The following is a 21,815-nucleotide window of genomic DNA, read 5'->3' on the forward strand; positions in this document are numbered from 1 at the left end:
GGACGGGGCCTCCGACCTCGGGGGGCGGGAGCCGGGCTCGCTGGGGCTGTGTGGACCGGACCTCTGACCTGGGCGGTGGGGTTGGGGGGTGGTTGGAGCCGGAGAGGGACTGGATGGGCGCGGTGGGTCAGGCTGGTTCTCACGGGAATGGCCTGGAGAACAGACGGGTTTCCTCCCTCTGGACATGAGGTGTAGGGTGGCGTTTGCGCTGGGACTTGGGAAATGTGCCCTCCTAGGAGGGCAGTCCTGGCCATGAAGGACAAGGTGGGTGGGAAAGAGCCAAGCAGGTCAGCATGGCAGTGATGTGAGGAGTTTGCAAAGGGGGTAGGGACTGTGCCTTTTATTATGGGGTTAGCGTTGTGCCTAGAAAATAATGACGTGCTCGGTAGTTTATCGAATGACAGACAAACCCGTAAAAACCCAGAGAAAGTTTGAATCCAGTCCAAGGAGCAGTTGAAACCCTCTTTTTGGTGAGGGAGATGTGTTGAACGTGGTCTGAATGGTGCTTTCGGAAATATTAATGCAGTGATGATAGAGTAGCCTGTGGGGCAGGGATACCACATAGAACATTATTGTAGTTGTGAATGTCCATGGGAATAGGGAATAAAAGGGAGGGAATAGCTGCAAGAGGTGTTTTGGAGGAAGGATTGACTGGACTCCGAATGACTGTGTAGAGAGGCTGGTTTTTGTTTTGTGTTTTAAAGATTATTTATTTATTTGACAGAGAGGGAACACAAGCAGGGGGAGAGGGAGAGGGAGAAGCAGGCTTCCCGCAGAGCAGGGAGCTGGATGTGGGGCTCGATCCCAGGACCCTGAGATCATGACCTGAGCAGAAGGCAGATAGATGCTTAACACCCGAGCACCCAGGCAGCTGAGAAGCAGGTTTTAAGCCTGAATGCATGGGGGATGGTGGTGATGCCAAGGGAAATGGGGAGAACAGTGAGTACAGCTTTGAGAGGACTCTGATTTCAGCTTGGGATGTGTTGAAATTACGACCCAGGAGAAGCTGGAAGGGATCCTACTGGCATTTCAAGATGTGAGTCAGGAATGTAAAGGCGAGTTGGAGTCAGCCAGAGATTTGCGTATTCTTGGAATAGAGGTATACTGAAATTGGGATTAATGAGATCACAAAAGGAGAGAGTAAGAGAGAGAGAGAAAGAACGTGAAGTATGTGTTTCAATTTTCTATTCTTATATTAAAATAAGTTGAAACCCCAAACTTAGTGCCTTAAAATATCCTCAGCTTATTATTTTTCATGATTCTGTGGGTTGACTGGGCATTTCTACTGGTGGAGTTACTATGGTTGCGATCAGCTGGGAGTTAGGCGCTGCTGGACTTCAGTTGGGGCCCCTGGGTTCCAACCCACAAGACCCAGCATGGCCAGCTTGGGCGTTCTCACAGCACAGCAGGCTCACGGCAGCGTGCCAAGGACTGCTACGCACTTCCTCTTGCAAAGCCATTTCTGCCATGTTCTCTTGGCCAAAGCAAGTCCTAGGTCAGCACAGATTCAAGGAAAGGAGAAATAGACTCCACCTCCTGATGAAAGGAGTGACAAAATCTCATCTTAAGAAATTTTAGGGGACAGGAGACTTTGGAAACAGTCTACCTCCCCTGCATTTGAGGTGGAATATTCTATGGGAAGTACACAGATGAGAGTATGTTTGGCTCTGCCATGGATAAAATGCTCTTCTCTCCAGCTGAAGTAGAGGCTGCTCAAGCATCCTTATTAACCCTGCTTGCCTCACATTCTTAACTTTCCATCCCTTACCTCCTGGCTCAACCCCCTTTGGATTCAAGATAGATTTCTAATTAATCTCACTGGTAACATTGGCAAGCAGGCTCAGTTTCTGAGCATAACTTACAGTGGGGACAAAAATAAAAGTATGTTTCATGGAATTTTGAAGCTCTTGTAACTTAACATGTTACAGATCCATTCTCATGCCTCGGATGTGGAAAACCATTTTTGAAGTGTAGACCTGGGCTAAATGAATCTTTTCCTTTAAGCCTTTAAGCCAGCATGGATGAAGCTTTGCCAGGCTGCACACCTGAAAATGGAGACAGCCTTGTCAAAGTGAAGGAGGAGGACCCCACCTGGGAGCATACGTGGGGCTTATGGGAGAGCAGCCGCCAGGCTCAGGAGCTTTGCCGCCTGCGATTCCGGCAGTTCTGCTACCAGGAGGTAACTGGGCCCCGAGAGGCTCTGGCCCAGCTCCAGGAGCTCTGCTGTCAGTGGCTGCAGCCTGAGACGCACAGCAAGGAGCAGATCGTGGAGCTGCTGGTGCTGGAGCAGTTCCTGACCATCCTGCCCGAGGAGCTGCAGGCCCGGGTGCGGGAGCGGCCCCCGGAGAGCGGGGAGCAGGCGGTGGCTGTGCTGGAGGATCTACAGAAAGACACAGGAGACCCAGGACAGCAGGTTGGGGAACATTTGTTAATTTTTAACTTTCTATTTTTAAATAATTTATAACTGACAGAAGTATCTGGGAAAGTAGCACAGAGAAGTCCTGTATCCTCTTCACCCAGATTCACCAGTTGTTAACACTGTACTCTGATGTGCGCCCTCTTGTGCGAGCACTATCCCTCATCCTCTCCGCATGTGCATAGGTCTGTGTATCACACACACACACACACTCATGCTTTGTGTTTTCTTCAACCATTGAGAATTACCTGGGGACACCATACTTCTTTATGTAGGAACACTTCAGGGTTCAAGATGTATTTCTGAAGAACAAGGGCATTCTTTTGTATAACCAGAATACAAAGATCAAGTTTTAGGAAATTAAAATTGTTATGTACTGTTATCTACACAGTAGTCCTTGTTCACATTTTGCCATATCATCCCAGTAGTGGGTTTTTTTTTTTTTTTTTGGCAATTTTATCCTGATCCAGGATATAGTCCAGCATCACACGCTGCATTTAGTTGCCTTTACTTTAGTCTCCTTGAATCTGGAACAGCTGCTTGAATCTGGAATAGTCTTTCTTTGTCTGTCATGATATTGATATTTTTGAAGAGTACTAACCAGTTACTTTATAGAATGCTCATAAATTTGGGTTTGTCTTCTATTTTCTCATGATAGACTGCAGCTTGTGCATTTAGGCTAGAATCCCACAGAAGCTATGTGTTCTCCTTAGTGCATCACATCACGAGGCACACGGTGATGGGTTGTCCCATTACTGATGAGGTTAAGGTGGGGTCTTTCGGATTTCTGTATTATAAAGTTACCATTTTCCTGCTTGTAATTAATAAGTAATCCTTAGGAGAGGTTTTGAGATCACGTATATACCCTGTTCCTCGTTAAAGTTCCATCCAGTAGTGTAAGCATCCATCTGGGTTTGTTCTGTTTTCTTTCTGGGCAGAGATTCTGTGTCTGCCTTGTCTCTTGTTTGCCATGATAACCCCAGCGTGTAGAACAAAGTCTGAGTCTCAGTACATGTGCAGTCCTTGTTTACCACATGGATGAATGTCTCTGTGTTGCTCATTTGTCTTACTCGTTGCTTCTTTAAAAGACAACATGGGGCCATCTGGTGTTCTGGGAGATGTCCCTAACTGCTGTTCAGTCTGGTTCCACCAGGATGCCTTTTCAAAGTGAATCTTTTGTCCTCAGGCTTCTGTCTATACTCAGGGACAGGACATGTACCCACTGGTGACAGAATATCAAGGAGCCTCTTTGGAGTGTCAGAGCCTCCAGCTCCTGCCCAGGGTAACCACCTTGAAGTGTGAACCTCCAGAGCTCTGCCAAGGGAACCCCCAGGAAGTGAGTGGTGAGTGCCGGTGGGTGTTCAGCGTGGACGTTGGCAGCAGATACTGACAGTTGCTTTTGTATCTGTGTCCTCCACTTTTTATATTTTGTTTTTTCTTTGTCTCACCCTGTGTCTAAGCAAGCTTCTAAGGACATTTGGAATTATAAAATGTCGGAATCCTAAGATCTTCTTGTCCAATACCCTTCCCAGTAGTTGGGAAACCAAAACTCAAGTTGTTTAATGACTTGTGCAGGGCCGACAGCGGCAGAGCAACATCTGGAATTCAAGTCACCTGACCTCCTGACCAGAGGTGTCTCTGCTACATACCTCTGCTCTACACCTCTAATTCGATACTTGTGGGTGTTTTAGATATTTACGTGGCAGCTTTCCATAAACTTACCTTTTTCCCGTAGTAACATTTTCTTCAGTATCTTCCCTGCCTCTAATCTTGCGTCATTTTAAATGCAGCTTTGGGCTTAAGCAGGTTCTCTGTGTTTTCCATTTGGAATGCAGTCTCCTGTGTGCAGGGCTCCCCCACTTTCCATCTTCAGGCTTCACCTCCAGGTAAACCACCCCAGCTGTTGGTTATTGTTTAGCTCTGTGCAGGCCTCTGGCAATAGGGTAAGCCATGCAGAGAATACAAAGTTTACAGTCTGCAGATGGATTGAGAACAGAAAAAGTACACAGAAAGTTCAAAGAGGAGACCTTCGAACTCCACAGTGCAGTGTTTTTTAACCTCTGGTGAGGGGTGCTACTAGTTTTTCCCCAGAAGTTGTTGAAAACTTGACTCTCCTCCCTGGAAATTGCAGGTACATGCAAAATTATGCATACGATCTCAGAGGGTATATGATTTACCCCAGTCATGGTTACCAATCACCACGTTGGTAATCTGTGAATGCTTATATTTTGACAGTAAGTGTAGAATAAATGGTTCATGTAATAAAATCATCAGAGAGAGATGAAATGTATAGGGCTCATATTACTTATGGTGTTTACCATATCATGTAGCATAAATAGGCCTTGATATTTCCCTACTTACATGGCTGATGGTTCTCTCATATTTCTTCAGCTATGAAAAACGAGCATTACATAAAGCCCCAGAATGGTTTGTTGATGTGAAGAAGTTGAGAGATGGTAGAGAGCCCCATAGTGGGTAGACACTCCTACTTACCTAGAAGACAATGAACATTCATCTGCTGAAAGCGATTTCATTTTGCCTGGAGATGGGAGAGGGGTAATGAATGGAGGTGGGCAGTTGTCAGAATGGTGATGATAATTGACCAAAAGATAGCAGTGGTCGTAGGATATGAGATTGTTTCATGTAAGTAAATGCTTAAAAGTTGCCTGAGATGGCTTATGGAACCAGACCCTGGGGCACTCTGGGCAGAGTGGTGGCCTCCGATGGTTTCCTGTATCCCCACAGGGAGGCACCAGCGCTGTGGTGTGTGTGACTGGGATGGCAATGCTCTCTGGGCCCTCAGGAAGCATGCCTTGGCATTTTCAAGTGCTTTTTAAAAAATATATATCCTTTTAGCTCCTCCTGAATATTCTAGAGATTCTAGCTAAAGGCCTGCCTACCAGCTATAATCCCAGCACATTTCTCCAGGTTACCTGAGACCACATGAACTGAAGACCAATTTCCCAGGCTATTGGCATCCCCTCTTCCTGTGCTGGTATTTTCAAGGGATAGTAAGTCAACCAGCATGGCAAAAGGGTAGGTAGGGTTTCTTTAACGAGAATGTGGGGAAGAATGGGGAGATCACGTGGAAATATCTTGCAGGGTTGTTAAAGTTTGGCCTCTCATTAAAAAGTTGGGTGCTGGGGCATCTGGGTGGCTCAGTCAGTTGAGTTTCTGCCTTTGGCTCAGGTCATGATCTCAGGGTCCTGGAATCGAGCCCCACACCAGGCTCCCTGCTCAGCGGGTAGTCTGTTTCTCTCTCTCCCTCTGCCCCTCCCCCTGCTCATGCTTTCTCAAATAAATCTTAAAAAAATAAAATAAAATTCTCTCTTTATGATGACTTATTGCCATTTTATTTACTATGTGTCTTGGTGTGGACCTCCTTAGGTTGATCTTTTGCCTCCTGTATAAGATTTTATTTGAGAGAGCAAGAGGGAGGGAGTACGAGCTGGGGGAAGGGGCTAGGGGAGAGGGAGAAGCAGACTCCCTGCTGAGCAAGAAGCCCAGTGCAGGGCTCCATTCCAGGACCCTTGGGGTCATGACCTGAGCCAAAGGCAGAGGCTTAACCAACTGAGCCACCCAGGTGCCCCAAGAGGCTGTTTTTGATTTGTCTCCTTTTTCCTTTGTTTTTTAAATTCCACATATGAGTGAAATGATATGGTACTTGTCTTTCTCTGAATTATTTCACTTAGCATTATACTAATCTAGAGATCCTTCCATGTTGTTGCAGATGGCAAGATTTCATTCTTTTTTATGGCTGAGTAATATTCCATTGTAGAAACATACCACATTTTTTTTATCCATTCATCTGTGGATGGACACTTTGACTGCTTCCATAACTTGGTTACTATAAATAATGCTGCTTAAATGTAATGGTGCCTATATCCTTTTGAATTAGTGTTTTCATATTCTTTGGGTAAATATGCAGTAGTGTGATTCCTGGATTATAGAGTAGGTCTGTTTTTAATTTTTTGAGGAACCTCCATACTGTTTCCATAGTGGCTGCACCAGTTTGCATTCCCACCAACAGTGCAGAAAGGTTACTTTTTTTTCCTATCCTCACCAGCACTTGTTTCTTGAGTTTTGGATTTTAGCCATTCAGACAGGTGTGAGGTAGTATCTCATAGTTTTGATTTGCATTTACCTGATGATGAGTGATGTTGAGCATTTTTTCATGTATCTGTTTGCCATCTGTATGTCGTCTTTGGAGAAATGTCAGTTTGTGTCTTCTGCCCATTTTTTAATTGGATTATTTTGTTGGTGTTGAGTTGTGTAAGTTTTTTATATATTTTGGATATGTCATTTGCAAATACCTTCTATTCAGTAGTTTTTCTTTTAGTTTTGTTGATTGTATCCTTTACTGTGCAGAAGCTTTTTATTTTGATGAAGTCCCAAAAGTTTATTTTTGCTTTTGTTTCCCCTTGCCTCTGGAGACATATAAAAAAATGTTACGGACGATGTCAGAGACATTACTGCCTGTGCTTTTGTCTAGGATTTTTGTGTATCGTGTCAGAAAGTGTTGCGTTTCCTTCTTCTATATGTGGCTGTCCAGTTCTCCCAGCACCATTTGTGAAGAGACTGCCTTTTTCCCACTGCATAGTCTACCTACTTTGTCGAAAATTAATTGACCATAAAATCGTGGGTTTATTTCTGGGATCTCTAGTCTGTTCTGGTGACTTATGTGTGTATTTTTGTGCCAGTACCATACTGTTTTAATTAATACAGTTATGGAGTATAGCTTGAAATCTGAGATTGTGACACCCCCAGTTTTGTTCTTTTAAAGATTGCTTTGGTTATTTGGGAACTTTTGTGGTTCCATACAGATTTTAGGATTATTTGTCCTAGTTCTGTGAAAAATAGTGTTGGTACTTTGATCGGGATTGCATTAATCTGTAGATTTCTTTGTCTGGTAAGGATATTTTAACAATAATTCTTCTTCCACTACATGAGGATGAGTATCTTTCTGATTGTGTCACTGTCAATTTCTTTCACCCATGTTTGATAGTTTTCGGAGTACAGGTCTTTCACCTCCTTGGTTAAGTTTGTTCCCAGGATTTCATTATTTTTGGTGCAGTTGTAAATAGGACTGTTTTATTAATTTCTCTTTCTGCTACTTCGTTATAAGTGTATGTATAGAAATGCAGCGGACCACTGCACCTTGTGACCTTACTGACTTCATTTATCAGTTCTCATAGGTTTCTGGCGGTCTTTAGAGTTTCCTCTATATAGTATCATGTCATCTGCAAATAGTTTTCCTTCTTCCAATACCAATTTGGATGCCTTTTATTTCTTTTTCTGTTCTGATTGCTGTGGCAAATACTTCTAGTACTATGTTGAATAAAAGTGGTGAGAGTAGAAATTCATGTCTTGTTTCTGATCCTAGGGGAAAAGCTCTAAGGTTTTCACCATTGACTATGATGTTGGCTTTGATTTTTTCATATATGGCCTTTATTAGGGTGAGATATGTTGCCTCTAAACCTTCTTGAGGGTTTGTATCATGAACGAATGTTGTACTTTGTCAAGTATTTTTTCTGCATTTATTGAAATGATCATGACTTCAGTCTTTCTGAATTTGTAAGACTTGTTTTGTGGCCCAATATGTGATCCATTCTGGAGAATGTTTTGTGTGCACTTGAAAAGAATGTATTTTGCTGTGTTAGTATGAAATGTTCTGATTGTATCTGTTAGATCCATCTGGTCCAGTGTCATTCAAAGCCACTGTTTCTTTGTTGATGTTCTGTTTGGATGATCTGTCCATCGATGTACGTGGGGTGTTAAAGTCCCCTATTACTATTGTATTACTATTAATTAGTTTCTTAATGTTTGTTATAATTATTTTAAATATCTGGGTGCTCCCATATTGGGTACATAAATATTTACAAGTGGTATGTCGTATTGTTGGATTGTTCCTTTTATTATTATGTAATATCCTTCTTTGTCTCGTTTCAATCTTTGTTTTCAAGTATATTTTGTCTGATAGAAGTGTTGCTACCCACTTTTCTTTTCACTTCCATTTGCATGATAACTGCTTTTCCATCTCTTCACTTTCCATCTGCATGTGACTTAGGGCTGAAGTCTCTTGTAGGCAGCATATAGATGGGTCTTGCTTTTTTATCCATTCCATCACTCTGTGTTTTGATTGGAGAGTTTATTCCTTTTACAATCAGTTTATTGATAGGTATGTAGCTAGAGCCATTTGGTTACTTTTTTTTTTTTAAAGTTCTTTTCTGCTCCCTTGCTTTCTTCTCTCATGGTTTGTTGAGTTTCTTTAGTGAGATATTTAAATTCCTTTCTTTGTTTTTTGCATATTACTGGTTTTTGATTTGTGGTTACCTTTAGGTTTGTATATAACATCTGCATATAGCAGTCTATATTAAGTTGATGGTTGCTTATATTTAAACCCATTCTTTACTCCTCGCCCCCTCCATGTTTTTGGTATACGGTTTCATACTTTACATCCTTTTATTTTGTGAATTCCTTGGTTGACTTTTATAGATACACTTAATTTTACTCCTTATGTCCTTCCTGCTTTTCTTACTCCTGAGTGTGGTCTTTCCTTTCCACTCAAAGAATCCCCTTTAACATACCATGCTACTCCCTTTTGGCTTGTATAGTTTCTGCTGAAAAATCAGCTGATAGCCTTATGGGGTTTTTCTTTCTATGTAATGGTTTTCCTTTTGCTGCTTTTAAAATTTTCTCTTCATCATGAATTTTTGCCATTTTAATTACTATGTATCTTTTTTTTTTAAGATTTTATTTATTTATGAGAGCAAGAGAGAGCATGGGCCAGGGGGAAGGGTAAAGGGAAAAGCAGACTCCCCACTGAGCAGGGAGTCTGATGCGGGATTTGATCCCAGGACCCTGAGATCATGACCAGAGCTGAGGGCAGACGCTTAACTGACTGAGCCACCCATTACCATGTGTCTTGGTGTGGATCTCCTTGGGTTGATTTTATTGGGGGTTCTCTGTGCCTCCTGGATTTGGATTCCCGTTTCCTTCTCCAGATTGGGGAGATTTTCAGGTGTTACTTATTTAAAGAAATTTTCTGCCCTCTTCTCGCTCTCCTCACATTCTGGGATGTCCTCTGTTGTCCGTGTTATTATGCTTGATCTATTTTATTTATTACTTTGTTCTTTCTGTTCAGCTTGATTACTTTCCATTCCTCTATCCTACAGGTCACTGATCCGTTTTTCTGCTTCCTCTCCTCTACTATTTATTCCCTTTGGTGTATTTTTTTTTAATTTTTTTTTTAAGATTTTATTTATTTGTGAGAGAGAGAATGAGAGACAGAGCATGAGAGGGAGGAGGGTCAGAGGGAGGAGCAGACTCCCTGCTGAGCAGGGAGCCCGGACTCGACCCTGGGACTCCAGGATCATGACCTGAGCCGAAGGCAGTCGCTTAACCAACTGAGCCACCCAGGCGCCCCCCTTTGGTGTATTTTTAATTTGTTTTTCATCTCTGGTTCTTTTTAGGTTTCTTGTCTCTTTAAGGGTCTCACTGAGATCTTCCACTCTATTCTCAAGTCCAGTGATTAGCTTTATGATCACTACTTTAAATTCTATCAGGCATATTACTTAACTGTTTCATTTGGCCGTCTTGCAATTTTGTCTTGTTCTTTCATTTGGGACGTATTCCTCTGTCTCCTCATTTTGTCTCTGTGTCTCTTTCTGTGTTAGGAAGGTCAGCTATGTCTCCTGCTCCTGTAAGTAGTGGCCTTATGAAGAGTTCCAGGAGTGCCTGCAGTGCAGTGTTCCCTGTTCATCAGAACATGGTGCTTCACTGGGGGTCTCTCTGTTGTGTGTGCCCTAGGGTTGTGGGTGAGCTGCGTTTGCCTTCAGTGTCGTCCTTTGCAGTGGCTCTCTTTGCCTGTTGTAGCCTGCGTTTGGTCCCTGTGTTAGCCGGCCAGTCTGGGGCTGCCTGGGGCTTGAGTTGAGGCAGTTCGGGTGTTTGCCAAAGATGCAGTGGCACCAAATTGCAGGGTGCTCTCCCTGTGTTGTCCCCCAAGCAGCTTGTGTTGGCAGGTGGAGCTGCCGTCAGACCAGATGTCTGCCCCCAGTCTGCTGCTGGGGCCACATCAGACTGGTGTGTGTTGTTCCCTTACCGTCTCCCTGGGGCAGGATTCACTTGGGAGTGGTGCTGGCCCCTGCTGGGGTTGCTTGCACATTGCCAGCTGTGTGGCCCAGGCTTGGATAGGCTCTGGCTAATGGTGCACGGGAGGGGGCAGGGTCATGGTGTTAGCAGCTTCTGGGTAGGTTGGCTGTGGGGGGTGGCCTGGAGCCCCCCTTTAGAAAACTCCTGCGACAGGCTGAATAGGGGAGTCCCCTGAGTGTGTGGACGTGGCATGTGGTGTGGGCCGTGCAGGTCCACGGCAGGAGGAGACTGCAGCTGCCCAGAACTCCATAGGTGGTAGGGATGGATGGGGTGTGGGTGTAGGAGAAGGGGGGCGGGGGGGGTGAGGCTTGCTGTTACCATTTTGGGTGGTGAGTGCTGCACTACCCTGACTCCCACACGTCTGTGGATCTAGGCTGGGCTGAAGCAGAGGAAAGCAGAGCCTGCCAGCGCTTTTGTTCTTGAAGTCTCCCAACGATTCCTGTCCCTCTAGCATCGCTCTGAGAGTAGTAAGCAAATCTCCCTCCCATTTACCCCAGGCAGTTCTCAGACTGCGCTTGTGTGCGGTATCCCAGTGGGGCTGCTTGCGTTGCGGTCTCTTTAGGGGCGGGGACTCCTTTTCCTCTTGCCCTCCCTTCTCATAGCCAAGCAGGCTGATCTTTAAAGTTCCAGCTTAAGCACTGCCGACTGTATGAAATTCGCCTGTTCTGGTTTTCAAAGCTGGAGGTTATGGGATTCATCCCTTCCCCCCCCGCCCCCACCCCCGCAGGCTCCCCGGTGTGGGGGGTCTGCTTCTCTCCCCTCTCTCTCCCTCCTGCAGACAGTCCTGAGGGTCCGTTTGCCTCCTGACTTGCACCTCCAGCTTCCTGTCTTCTTTGATGTGGCCTCTTGTCTACATTTAGCTTGTGGAGAATCTGTTCTGCCAGTCTTTGGGTCATTTTCTGGGTTCTTTACACTGAAGGGGTTATTATCTAGCTGTATCCATGGGACCAGGTGAGCTTAGAGTCCACCCAGTCCACCGTCTTCCCTGGATGGCTCTTGACTTCTGTTTTTGCACTTAGCTCTGATCCCCCTGAATCTGCAAGGATAAATGGAGAGGAGGATCTGGACTTGGGATTATTTGGAGTTGGAAACAATCTTTTTAAGCAGCAGCAAGGTACCCGGCACTGTGCAATCATCCTTCCTGTTCTGATCATTGTGGGTCCTTCTAGAATCAGCAGCTTCCAGCATGGCGGATTGCCAGCATCTGCCGCCTGCACAACATGGCTTCTGTGTGTGTGTGTGGGGGGTACATTTCCCAGAGCGCCCCCCCCCCTCCACTGCATCCACACACAGCCGCCGCCACTTTCCGCTCCTGTTCCCTCGGTTCTCTCCCGCTTTCCTGTCTCCCCTTGCCGGGTACCTCTACTCTGCTCAAGTTTCCCTTTAGCACTAGCTTCTTCCTCCTGTTTATTTTTATCTGTGACTTTAAAATTTGCTTTATGTGAAAGTGCATCACTATTAAGCACTTGAAGAGTTCGCAAGCACTCAGTCGTGCGGGTGGGAGGCCCTGCAGTTTTAGAACTAGGATTCCGGACAGAATGGGGACAGTTGTGGTGTTCCATCTCAGACAGTGTTTCATGCACATCAGAGGCTGTGCAGGCTGCCCCTCCCCCCCCCCAGGGCACTGCTTCCGGCTGTCGTGGCTCATGCGGGACTCTGGTCTCCCCCCCGACAGGGCCTGCTCCCCCGGGACCAGCTAGAGGCAAGGACGCAGCCGGGTCCCAAGTGAGGAGGGTGCCCGGCTCATGGGAATGTGGGTGGCAGCCCTCTTTCCAGCCACCTCCTCCTCGCCCTTCACCTGGGGGAGCTTTTCAAGCAGCTCCGCCCTCTGCCTCCACTTGGAACAGGTGTCAGGCCACGGATGCCTCCTGCCGGGGGCGTGTGAATGACGTGCCCTTGCCTATTCTATGCCGTGTTTAGCCACATGTCAAGTATGAGAGGGAAGGGCCAGTTAGACCCTTGCGTTCAGAAAATGCCTCCACTCTTAGCTTTGGGGGCCTCTGCCTTGTCTCCCCTACCTGGCCTCCGGGATTCTTCCTTTCTATTCTTGGTGTCCTTGCACAGACCTAACATTTATGATGGTAACGTTCATTCTGTGTATCCAGCGCAAAACTTCACATCACCACAAATGGACCTTTTTTTTCCTTAATCTCTCAGTGGTTCACTCATTTTCCTAGTCATTTAGTTAAAAAATAATTAAGTCTTCCATTAAGTCCTGTGTTGCTGAATCAGCTTTCTCAAAACATGGTCCTTGTGGAGTCCTGTCTTCACTTGGTCCTTTTTTGTGACTTCTAATTAGTTCTTAATTTTGTGAAACTCAGTGCCTTCTATTCTTTAACAAATACTTTATCTTTATGAAAATAATTGTATAGAAAATAAAAATCACCTGTACATGTTTTTAAATCAATATAGTTGATGATGTGGGTGGAACTGTGTCCCCCTGAAAGATGTATTGCAGCCCCAACACTGCAGGTACCTGTCTGTAGGTGTGATGAAGGTAAGATGAGGTCATTCTGGATGTGGGGGGCGCCCCAGATCTGGTGAGTGGTGTCCTTAGGAGAGGGCCGTGTGAAGGCAGACATTGGGGTGACACATCTACAAGCCGGAGGACACGGATTCCTGCCAACCGCCAGTGGCCAGTGGGGCAGCAAGGACGATCCCCCCGAGACCTTGAGAGAGAGCACGGCCCTGCCGAGGGGCTGCACTACTGCTCTACGGGGGGGGGGGGGGGTCCACGCCCTTCACAACGGGACCCCCCCCCCATCCTTACCACAGGGAAGACTACGAAGCTGTCTTGCCTTTGCAGACATCAGTGAAGACTGAGGAAGAAGCTGCCCAGGCCCTTGTGGCAGAGCAGCGGCCACCTCGGAGTCTGGCTCCCGGGGGCCCCTGTGGGGACTTCACTCAGGGGAAGGTTACCAAAGCCCATCTGATGGGTGAGGGCAGCCTCTGGCGGGTCCCGTGTCTGGGCGCACCGTGTCCCATAACTCTGACTTGGCCCTTGGGAGCCGACATTCCCTGCGCGCCATCGCCCTCCCTTCCTTCTCTGTCCTCTGCTTGCAGGCTTGTCTCAGCCCTTACCATTTCGCATCCCTCCCCATCACGTTATCTTCTTCTGTCACTAATCACTCAGCTTATTGATTCTTGTTATCTTCTCTGCTCATCCCTCCACATTCCCTGAATCCCTCAAGGCTCCTCTGCTTCCATTTTCTTCCCTATAAAGGGTTCCATGTAATTGTCATGTGCAGACATCTCTTTGTGTCTGGAAGCCCCACACACTCCTCTGCCTGAACCCTTCTTTATCTCAGAGACGTTCTCTTCACACTCTGAGCAGACTATTATCCACATATTATTTTCTTTAAATACAGAGCTTGGTAGACTCTCTCCCCAGCTAACTGACCTTTCGTGTATTACCTTCCCACACTGTGCCAGACTTTGGAGGACCGCTGTGACAGCACTTCTGGGACACCTGATGATTATGTTAATTTGAAAATCCCGTTCCCAGGGCGCCTGGCTGGCTTAGTCAGTAGAGCAGGTGACTCTCGATTTCGGGGTTGTGATTCTGAGCCCCACGTTGGGCGTAGAGCTCACTGAAAAAGAAAATCCTGGGGCGCCTGGGTGGCTCAGTCGTTGAGCGTCTGCCTTCGGCTCAGGTCATGATCTCAGGGTCCTGGGATCGAGCCCCGCATCGGGCTCCGCTCCGAGGGAAGCCTGCTTCTCCCTCTCCCACTCCCCCTGCTTGTGTTCCCTCTCTTGCTGTCTCTCTCTCTCTCTGTTGAAAAATAAATAAAATCTTTAAAAAAAAAAAGAAAAAATCCTGTTCCCTGCTCTGGAGATTTTTTCTTCTTTCTCAGTTCAGGCAACAGATGACATTTAAATTATTGTATTATTTTAGCTGAAGAAGTTGTAACTAAAGATGGATTATTTAATGCAAAGAAAGAAACTTCTCAAGAAGTGGAGCACGGTGCTGAGGCCCCAGGAATACCCGACAGGTGAGTGTCCATGGTTGTATGTGGGACAGATCCTGCAGCTGTCGGAACAGATTGGAATGGAACCAGAGAAACCAACTGGTCTGGAGCTGCTTCCCTGGGATCATGTAGGAAAGTAACTCTCACTTCTGTAATCACAGGAGGTCCCATGCCACAGTGACCTACCGTTATCCGCATTACACAAAACCTTCAGTCGGTGCACAGGTGCCCCAAAAATCCTATCCTGACTGTTTACCTTGCCTGGTCACCCTTCCCTGAGCGCCCTTAGGTCTTTGAGGAGCTACAGATAAGCCAGAAAAGGCGGAGAATTTAGACGAGAGTGAGGCCCGTCATGGCAGTGAAGAAAGACCTAGCATTAGGAAAGTAGCTGATGGCGCAGATATTCAAGATAGTAGTAGCTACTTAGTAAGTGCTGGTTGTGGGAATGAATGAATGAACATGGAGCACAGATACTCCTAAAGCAGGACAGGAGGGACCCAGTCAGAGGCAGAGTGTTAGGTTTGGCTGAGGCAGTTAACTCCTCGGAGGTGAGAAAAAGAGGAGAAAGGAAACAGTGTGGGATAATTAGCCTGGCACGCAGGGCAGCGGTGGGGACATTTGTTCAGGGCAGGGAATCGGAGCTAAATCTTAGTGAAAACGGAAATGTCTTGAAGCTTAAGAAAAGTGAAATTTTTCATAAAGCCCAGAGGCCTGAGCCAGGCTCCCACTAAAATAACATTTTATGAAGTCATTGTACCAGCACAATAGGAATCTGGTGGTGTGCCTGTCAGGGACATTTAACGTTAGTGCCCGGAAACCTGACTCCCTGTGTCTTCATCCCCCCACAGCCCCCGCCAGCCACACAGTTTCTTCACCTCCTTTTCCCACTACTCACTCCCCTTTCCTTCTTCCACCATTTTGGGCCATGATGCATGTCCATTATCAATATCTGTGTGTAAAATACGCACTTTTGCTTTATGTGAATGCTTTAAATTATTTAAAGAGTATTATATTACCACTCAGCATCATGTTTTAAGACCTGTCCGTATTTCTGAGTACTCACAGCTGCCACCTAGTATCTGCAGGGCACACCTCTCACAGCCCGCCTATCACTTCCCCAGCAGTGGTCACCCAGTTGCCTGCAGGCCCCCTCAGGAGGAACACTGCTACGGAGAGCAGTCTCTACTCCACGCCCCTTGTGTGAGAACTTCTCTGAGACAAATAGCTAGGAACAGAATTGCTGAGTCCTAGGATGTGTTTTTACTAAATTTATGCTAAATGGACTTCTGAAAACAATGCACCAGGTTCATACTCGCCAGCATGTGTCCTTATCCGGTTCTCCTAGTCAAGGATCCGGGGCTGCTTTATCCACCCAGGCCCACAGGATGGTCCCTGCAGCTCTACCCATGTTCATTCCTGGTTCCAAGAACACAGACGTTTTCCCCTATTTCTAACTGGCTGAAATGGCCTCCGAGGACCACGTCCGGCTGTAAGAGACGCTGGGGGAACTGAGTATCTAGAAAGGGCAATGGGATTGTTAGGACTGGCTTAGACCAGTTCGTGGCCTTTACCAGGACACGCAGCTGCCTCCAGGAGAACTGGCTTTCTGACGAGCTAACAGAAGAGGCACGGGTGCTGGTGGGAAAGTCACAGTCTGCCACTCTCCCCGAGCAGATGATTAGGGAAACTTTCTCAGGGTGTCACAGGCCACGATGAACTAGACAGAGGTGTGGGTCAAGAATCAGTGATGAACCGATGGGAGAGGCCGAGAGAGAGTTGTGTTGAAAAGACTATTTTCTAGGCACATTTTTGTAAGTTCCAGCTTTCAAACGGTTTTTCCTTTGTTCCACCCATTCAGGAAGCCTCTTGTCCCTCTTACGCAGAGTCCTGTGACCGCAGACAGCCCACCGTCCGTAGGTGCCATGAGGGCACAGCGCAGGGGCAGAGCTGCAGTGCAGAGGGCATCTGAGTAAGACTCAGGGACCAGGCGGGAGTTTGCTGGCTGCACAGGAGGTGGAAAGGAGAGAGGCAGAGAAGTGAATATGCCGGCACCCAGAGGGGACTGGAGGACTAGGAGAGGAGTCACAGAAGGCAGACTGTGTCAATGAGCAGGCTTCTGCCTAAGGAATTTGGGGTCCTCTCTGGAGTAGGAGAAGAGGCTATGGGATTGAAGCTTTGAGAAGAATGATGAAGATATGAAATGTGGGGAACTGGGAAGACAGGGACGAGGGGGAAGGAGGACTCCAGACAGGGTGGTGACCAGCTGAATCTCGGAGACCAGCACGGTTAGCAGTGATGGTTGCCCTGGTGCTGTGGGCTCTGTGGCGCCGCTCACCCTGGGGAGAGGACTGGAGAAGACCCAACGATGGGCTCCAGCCTGGGCTGAAGTCTGGCCGGCCTGGTGCTACAGAAGGTCACTGGGGCAGGTGGTTGATAATCCTGGCCAGAGAGGGACTAAGGTGATGGATTGTGGGGTCAGCTGACTGAGTAGGAAGGGAAGTGGAAGCAGGAGGGAAGGGAGGAGTCCATGAGATGGAACGGCAGGGGCGGATCCGGCTCGACTGAAAAGATGCAGCACGACGGTAGCATCCGCACCGGGTCCCTGCAGTTGAGAACATTAGGGAGCTCTACGAACGGTAGGGAACGTTGAATGGGCCGTCCGTGCACACTGGAGACACCCAGGATAAATGCTTTACAAGTAACTAAACACATGTAGTATAAATTGTACTCTCTTCAGTGCTTTTCCCTGTTGTGTCCTCTGCAACTAGACTATTAACCAAGGGGACATTAGTGAAATGCAAATTTCTCAAATAAAAAGAGAAGCCTGTGTGTAACACTTTTCATCTTGGTAACTGTAGCTTGCTTCCTTGTAAACCCCATAAAAACCAGTTCAACGGCAGTAAGTTTGAGTTTCTCTTAAGTTTCTCCCCAGAGCAGTGTGTCCAACAGATGAACGTAGAGCTAGGAAAGACTTAATCCTTCCATGTTCAGAAATTCTGAGAGCGGTGTGAGGGAGCCCAGTAAATAACAACCCCTTGCCTTGTCCAAGTTTAAAACCAACTGATGGAGATACAGGAGTAAAACAAATGATTCTTGAAACCTCGGCTTCATTACTGACGGAAGCTTGGCTAGGAAAGGAGCAGGACAGCAGACCTCCCCCTACACAGCCCTGCCTGATACAACTTGGAGCATCTGCCACTTGCTTCTGAAGAGTAGGGAGGTGCTGCACGAAGATGTCCAGGTTCCTTCTTTGAGATTCCACAACTAGTTGTCTTGAGGAGTGAGACCATGCTAGGGAGAGGCCAGAAGTGTTAGGTCCTAGGAGGGAGAAGCCAAAGTCCTAGGAGTGAGGAGCAGGTAATCTCCACACAAGACTACTTAGGTGTCATCAGATTCATGTCATAGTAAGACTAAGGATTTTTATAACCTGTTTTTTTTTTTCATTCCTAGAGATTGTGTGCCCCAGCCACCTTGTACTTCTGTCCGTACGGAAAGGACAGTTGCACATTTGAACACTCTGAAGGACCGTCACCCGGGTGACTTGTGGGCCCGAATGCACATCTCATCCTTGGAATATGCTGCTGGAGACATGACCCGAAAAGGGAGAAAAAAGGACAAAGCTCGAGTGAGTGAACTGCTACAAGGCCTTGCATTTTCTGGTGACTCAGATGTGGAAGAAGATAACAAGCTTGAGGCCCACCATGCTCAAAAAAAGCTAAAGATGTCAAATGTGCCAGAGAAGAATTGGACCAAAAGAGACATTAAACCCAACTTCCCAAGCTGGTCGGCACTGGATTCTGGACTTTTGAATCTCAAGAGTGAGAAGCTGAACCCAGTAGAGCTCTTTGAGTTATTTTTTGATGATGAAATATTCAACATGATTGTCAACGAAACCAATAATTACGCATCTCAGAAAAATGTCAATTTGGAAGTCACAATTCAGGAAATAAGGTGTGTGTTTGGTATCTTGCTTTTGAGTGGATTTGTGAGGCGTCCCAGAAGGGGAATGTATTGGGAAATCTCTGATGCTGATCAGAACCTGGTTAGAGATGCAATTAGAAGGGACAGATTTGAATTGATTTTCTCATACTTACATTTTGCAGATAATAGCCACCTAGATCAAAAAGATAAGTTTACAAAATTGAGGCCTCTCATAAAGCAAATGAATAGAAATTTCCTCCTGTATGCTCCCCTGGAAGAATACTATTATTTTGATAAGACAATGTGTGAATGCTTTGACAGTGACCAATTCTTGAATGGGAAACCTATTAGAATTGGCTATAAAATTTGGTGTGGCACAACCACACAGGGTTATCTGGTGTGGTTTGAGCCCTATCAAGAAGAATCAACAGTGATGGTGGATAAGGATCTAGATCTTGGTTTAGGTGGAAATCTAGTGATGCATTTTGCTGATGTTCTTTTAGAGAGAGGCCAATATCCCTATCACCTGTGTTTTGATAGCTTCTTTACAAGTGTAAAATTGGTGTCAGCCTTGAAGAAAAAAGGAGTGAGGGCAACAGGAACAATTCGTGAGAACAGGACTGATAAATGTCCCCTCATGAATGCAGAACATATGAGAAAAATGAAGAAGGGCTATTTTGATTTCCGAGTTGAAGAAAATGAGGAGATAATTTTGTGTCGTTGGCATGGTGATGACATTATCAGTCTATGCTCCAATGCTGTGGGCATAGAACCAGCCAGTGAGCTAAGTTGTTCTGCCGATGAGGACATCCATCAGATAGCTCAACCATCTATAGTGAAATTGTATGATGAATGCAGGGAAGGTGTAGCTAAAATGGATCAAATCATTTCCAAATACAGGGTGAGAATAAGAAGCAAGAAATGGTACTCCATTTTGGTAAGCTACATAATTGATGTAGCCATGAACAATGCATGGCAGCTACACAGAGCCTGTAACCCAGGTACCTCTCTAGACCTGTTGGATTTTCGGAGATATGTTGCACATTTCTACTTGGAGCACAATGCTAATCTGTCAGATTAAGGCAGATAAAATGAACACAATGCCAATATTAACAAGACAAAAAAATTACAGGTACAAATCAGATTGTACCCTTCCAAAGCAAACCTGATGTATGTAATGGAATTTTAAGTAATATTTTTACTATGTAGAATTTCAAAGACTATTATAACAAGTAATTTTTAAAATTATCTGTAAAAATGTTGAACTTGAGTGCCACCTTTTTCTATGACTAATTTTTGGTGTGAGACGTGAGAAATCATTTGTTAAATTGATTAATTTGTGCCCCGAAAGAATGAAATTGTGCCTCTTTAGTTTTTTGTGGAGATTTTTAAAAATGCCAGCACTGTCATAGTAACCATAGGACGATGCTGAATCTACAGCTGAAAACTGAGGCAGAGCCCATGACATAAGGATGATCTAAGAAAGACCTTAGGTGATAAGAGGCTGATGACCTCAGTGTTGGTATGAAACTGGATCAGATGGTGGGCAGGAGAGAAGGGCCAGGCAGGGGCGCTGGAAGGGAGTACTATAAAGGAGAAATTGGAAGTGAAGTACCTCTGAATACTGAAATGAAAGGTGTATCCTATTGGGACTGTGGGAGTTGGCAGAGGCAGCTAAGAGTAAAGAAACTGAGGAAATAGGAAGCAAATCGGGTAACAATAGCATCTTCAGGAGAAGAAAGGAAAAGTCAACAGTAGGATGAAGTTGACATAAAGCCCATGGTGAAAAAACTGTATGCCAACAAACTGAACAGCCTAGAAGAAATGGATAAATTCCTAGAAACACATAAACTACCAAAACTGAATCTGGAAGAAATAGAAAACTTGAACAGACCCATAGCTAGCAAAGAAATTGAATCAGTAATCAAAACTCTCCAACAGACAAAAGTCCAGGACCAGATGGCCTCACAGAGGAATTCTACCAAACATTTAAAGAAGAGTTAGTACCGATTCTACTCCAAAATATTCCAAAAAAATAGATGAGGAAGGAAAACTTCCAACAAATCATTCTATGATACCAAAGCTAGATAAAGACACCACAAAAAAAGAAAAGGGAACTAGAGGCCACAGCAAAGAAACAGGGATGATTGGACCTTGTGGCCCCTTATTCACACTAAAGTAGAGGTGATAGAAATAGGAGGACAGCAGTTGCAGGATGGAGCAACATGCACGAGAGCTGGCTCATCTGAGAATACAGGCAGACTGCTTGAGCACTCTCCCAGGCTGTTGACTTCAGAGCAGTCTGTCTGGGACTCGCACCGCCCAAAACAAGCCACCTCTTTTCATTGCCAGATTTCACATAATCTTGGGGCAAATCTCACGAGATCTCAGCCCAAAACCCATGAGCTCTTGGGCCATATCTTGTGGGAACCTGGTAGAAGAGGGAAGTCCCTAGCTAAACCTCCTTTGTGCACGGTAAGTAGGTCATGATGAATACAGATGCAAAAATCCTCAACAAAATAGTAGCAAACTGAATACAACAGTATTTTTAAAAAATCATACATTACTATCAAGTGGGCTTAATTTCCCAGATGCAAGGGTGGTTCAATATTCGCAAAAACAATCAACATGATAGATCAATAAGAGAAAGGATAAAAACCATATGATCATTTCAATAGATACAGAAAAAATATTTGACAAAAGTACAATATCCATTCATGATAGAAACCCTCTGCAAAGTAGGTCTAGAGGGAACATATCGCAACATAAGTAAGGCGTAATATGAAAAATCCACAGCCAACACAATACTCAATGGTGAAAAACATAGCTTTTCTCCTCAGATCAGGAACAAGACAAGGATGTCCACTCTCACCACTGTTATTCAACATAGTACTGGAAGTCCTAGCCACAGAAATTAAACAACATAAAGAAATAAAAGGCATGCTTATTGGTAAGGAGTTAGTAAAATTCTCCCTGTTTGTATATGACAGGATACTATATATAGAAAACCCTAAAGACTCCACCAAAAAAAATTTTTTTAAAGATTATTTATTTGACAGACACAGAGAGGAAACACAAGCAGGGGGAGTGGGAGGGGGAGAAGCAGGCCTCCTGCGGAGCAGGGAACCTGACGCAGGGCTCGATCCCAGGACCCTGGGACCATGACCCAAGCCAAAGGCAGACGCTTAAAGACTAAGCCACCCAGGCGCCCCTCCACCAAAAAACTTCTATAACTGATAGATTAATTCATAAGGAAGCAGGATACAAAGGCAATATACAGAAGTCCATTGCATTTCTATACAGTTGTAATGAACTAACAGAGAAATTAATAAAAAAAGTCCACCAATTGCTCCAAAAAT

At 45.6% G+C, this 21,815-nt stretch overlaps 1 protein-coding gene across 2 annotated transcripts in view; it reads left to right on the forward strand.

The window, feature by feature from the left end:
- The window catches only part of PGBD1 (piggyBac transposable element derived 1), a 25,485-nt gene extending 5,679 nt beyond the window's left edge, over positions 1-19,806 (forward strand). The window contains exons 2-5 of one of the 2 annotated variants that reach the window (XM_034985817.1): positions 2,005-2,413; positions 3,603-3,759; positions 14,463-14,559; positions 17,986-19,806. In XM_034985817.1, the coding sequence (XP_034841708.1) occupies positions 2,018-2,413; positions 3,603-3,759; positions 14,463-14,559; positions 17,986-19,537 (2,202 nt within the window). In that variant the 5' untranslated portion in view covers positions 2,005-2,017 and the 3' untranslated portion in view covers positions 19,538-19,806. The remainder of the gene's footprint in view (positions 1-2,004; positions 2,414-3,602; positions 3,760-14,462; positions 14,560-17,985) is intronic. The other variant, XR_004675831.1, reaches the window with a different exon arrangement.
- The last annotated feature ends 2,009 nt before the right edge of the window (positions 19,807-21,815 follow it).

The sequence above is a fragment of the Mirounga leonina genome, unplaced genomic scaffold (assembly GCF_011800145.1).
Source record: "Mirounga leonina isolate KUSES-001 unplaced genomic scaffold, KU_Mleo_1.0 Mir_366, whole genome shotgun sequence".
NCBI lineage: Eukaryota > Metazoa > Chordata > Mammalia > Carnivora > Phocidae > Mirounga > Mirounga leonina.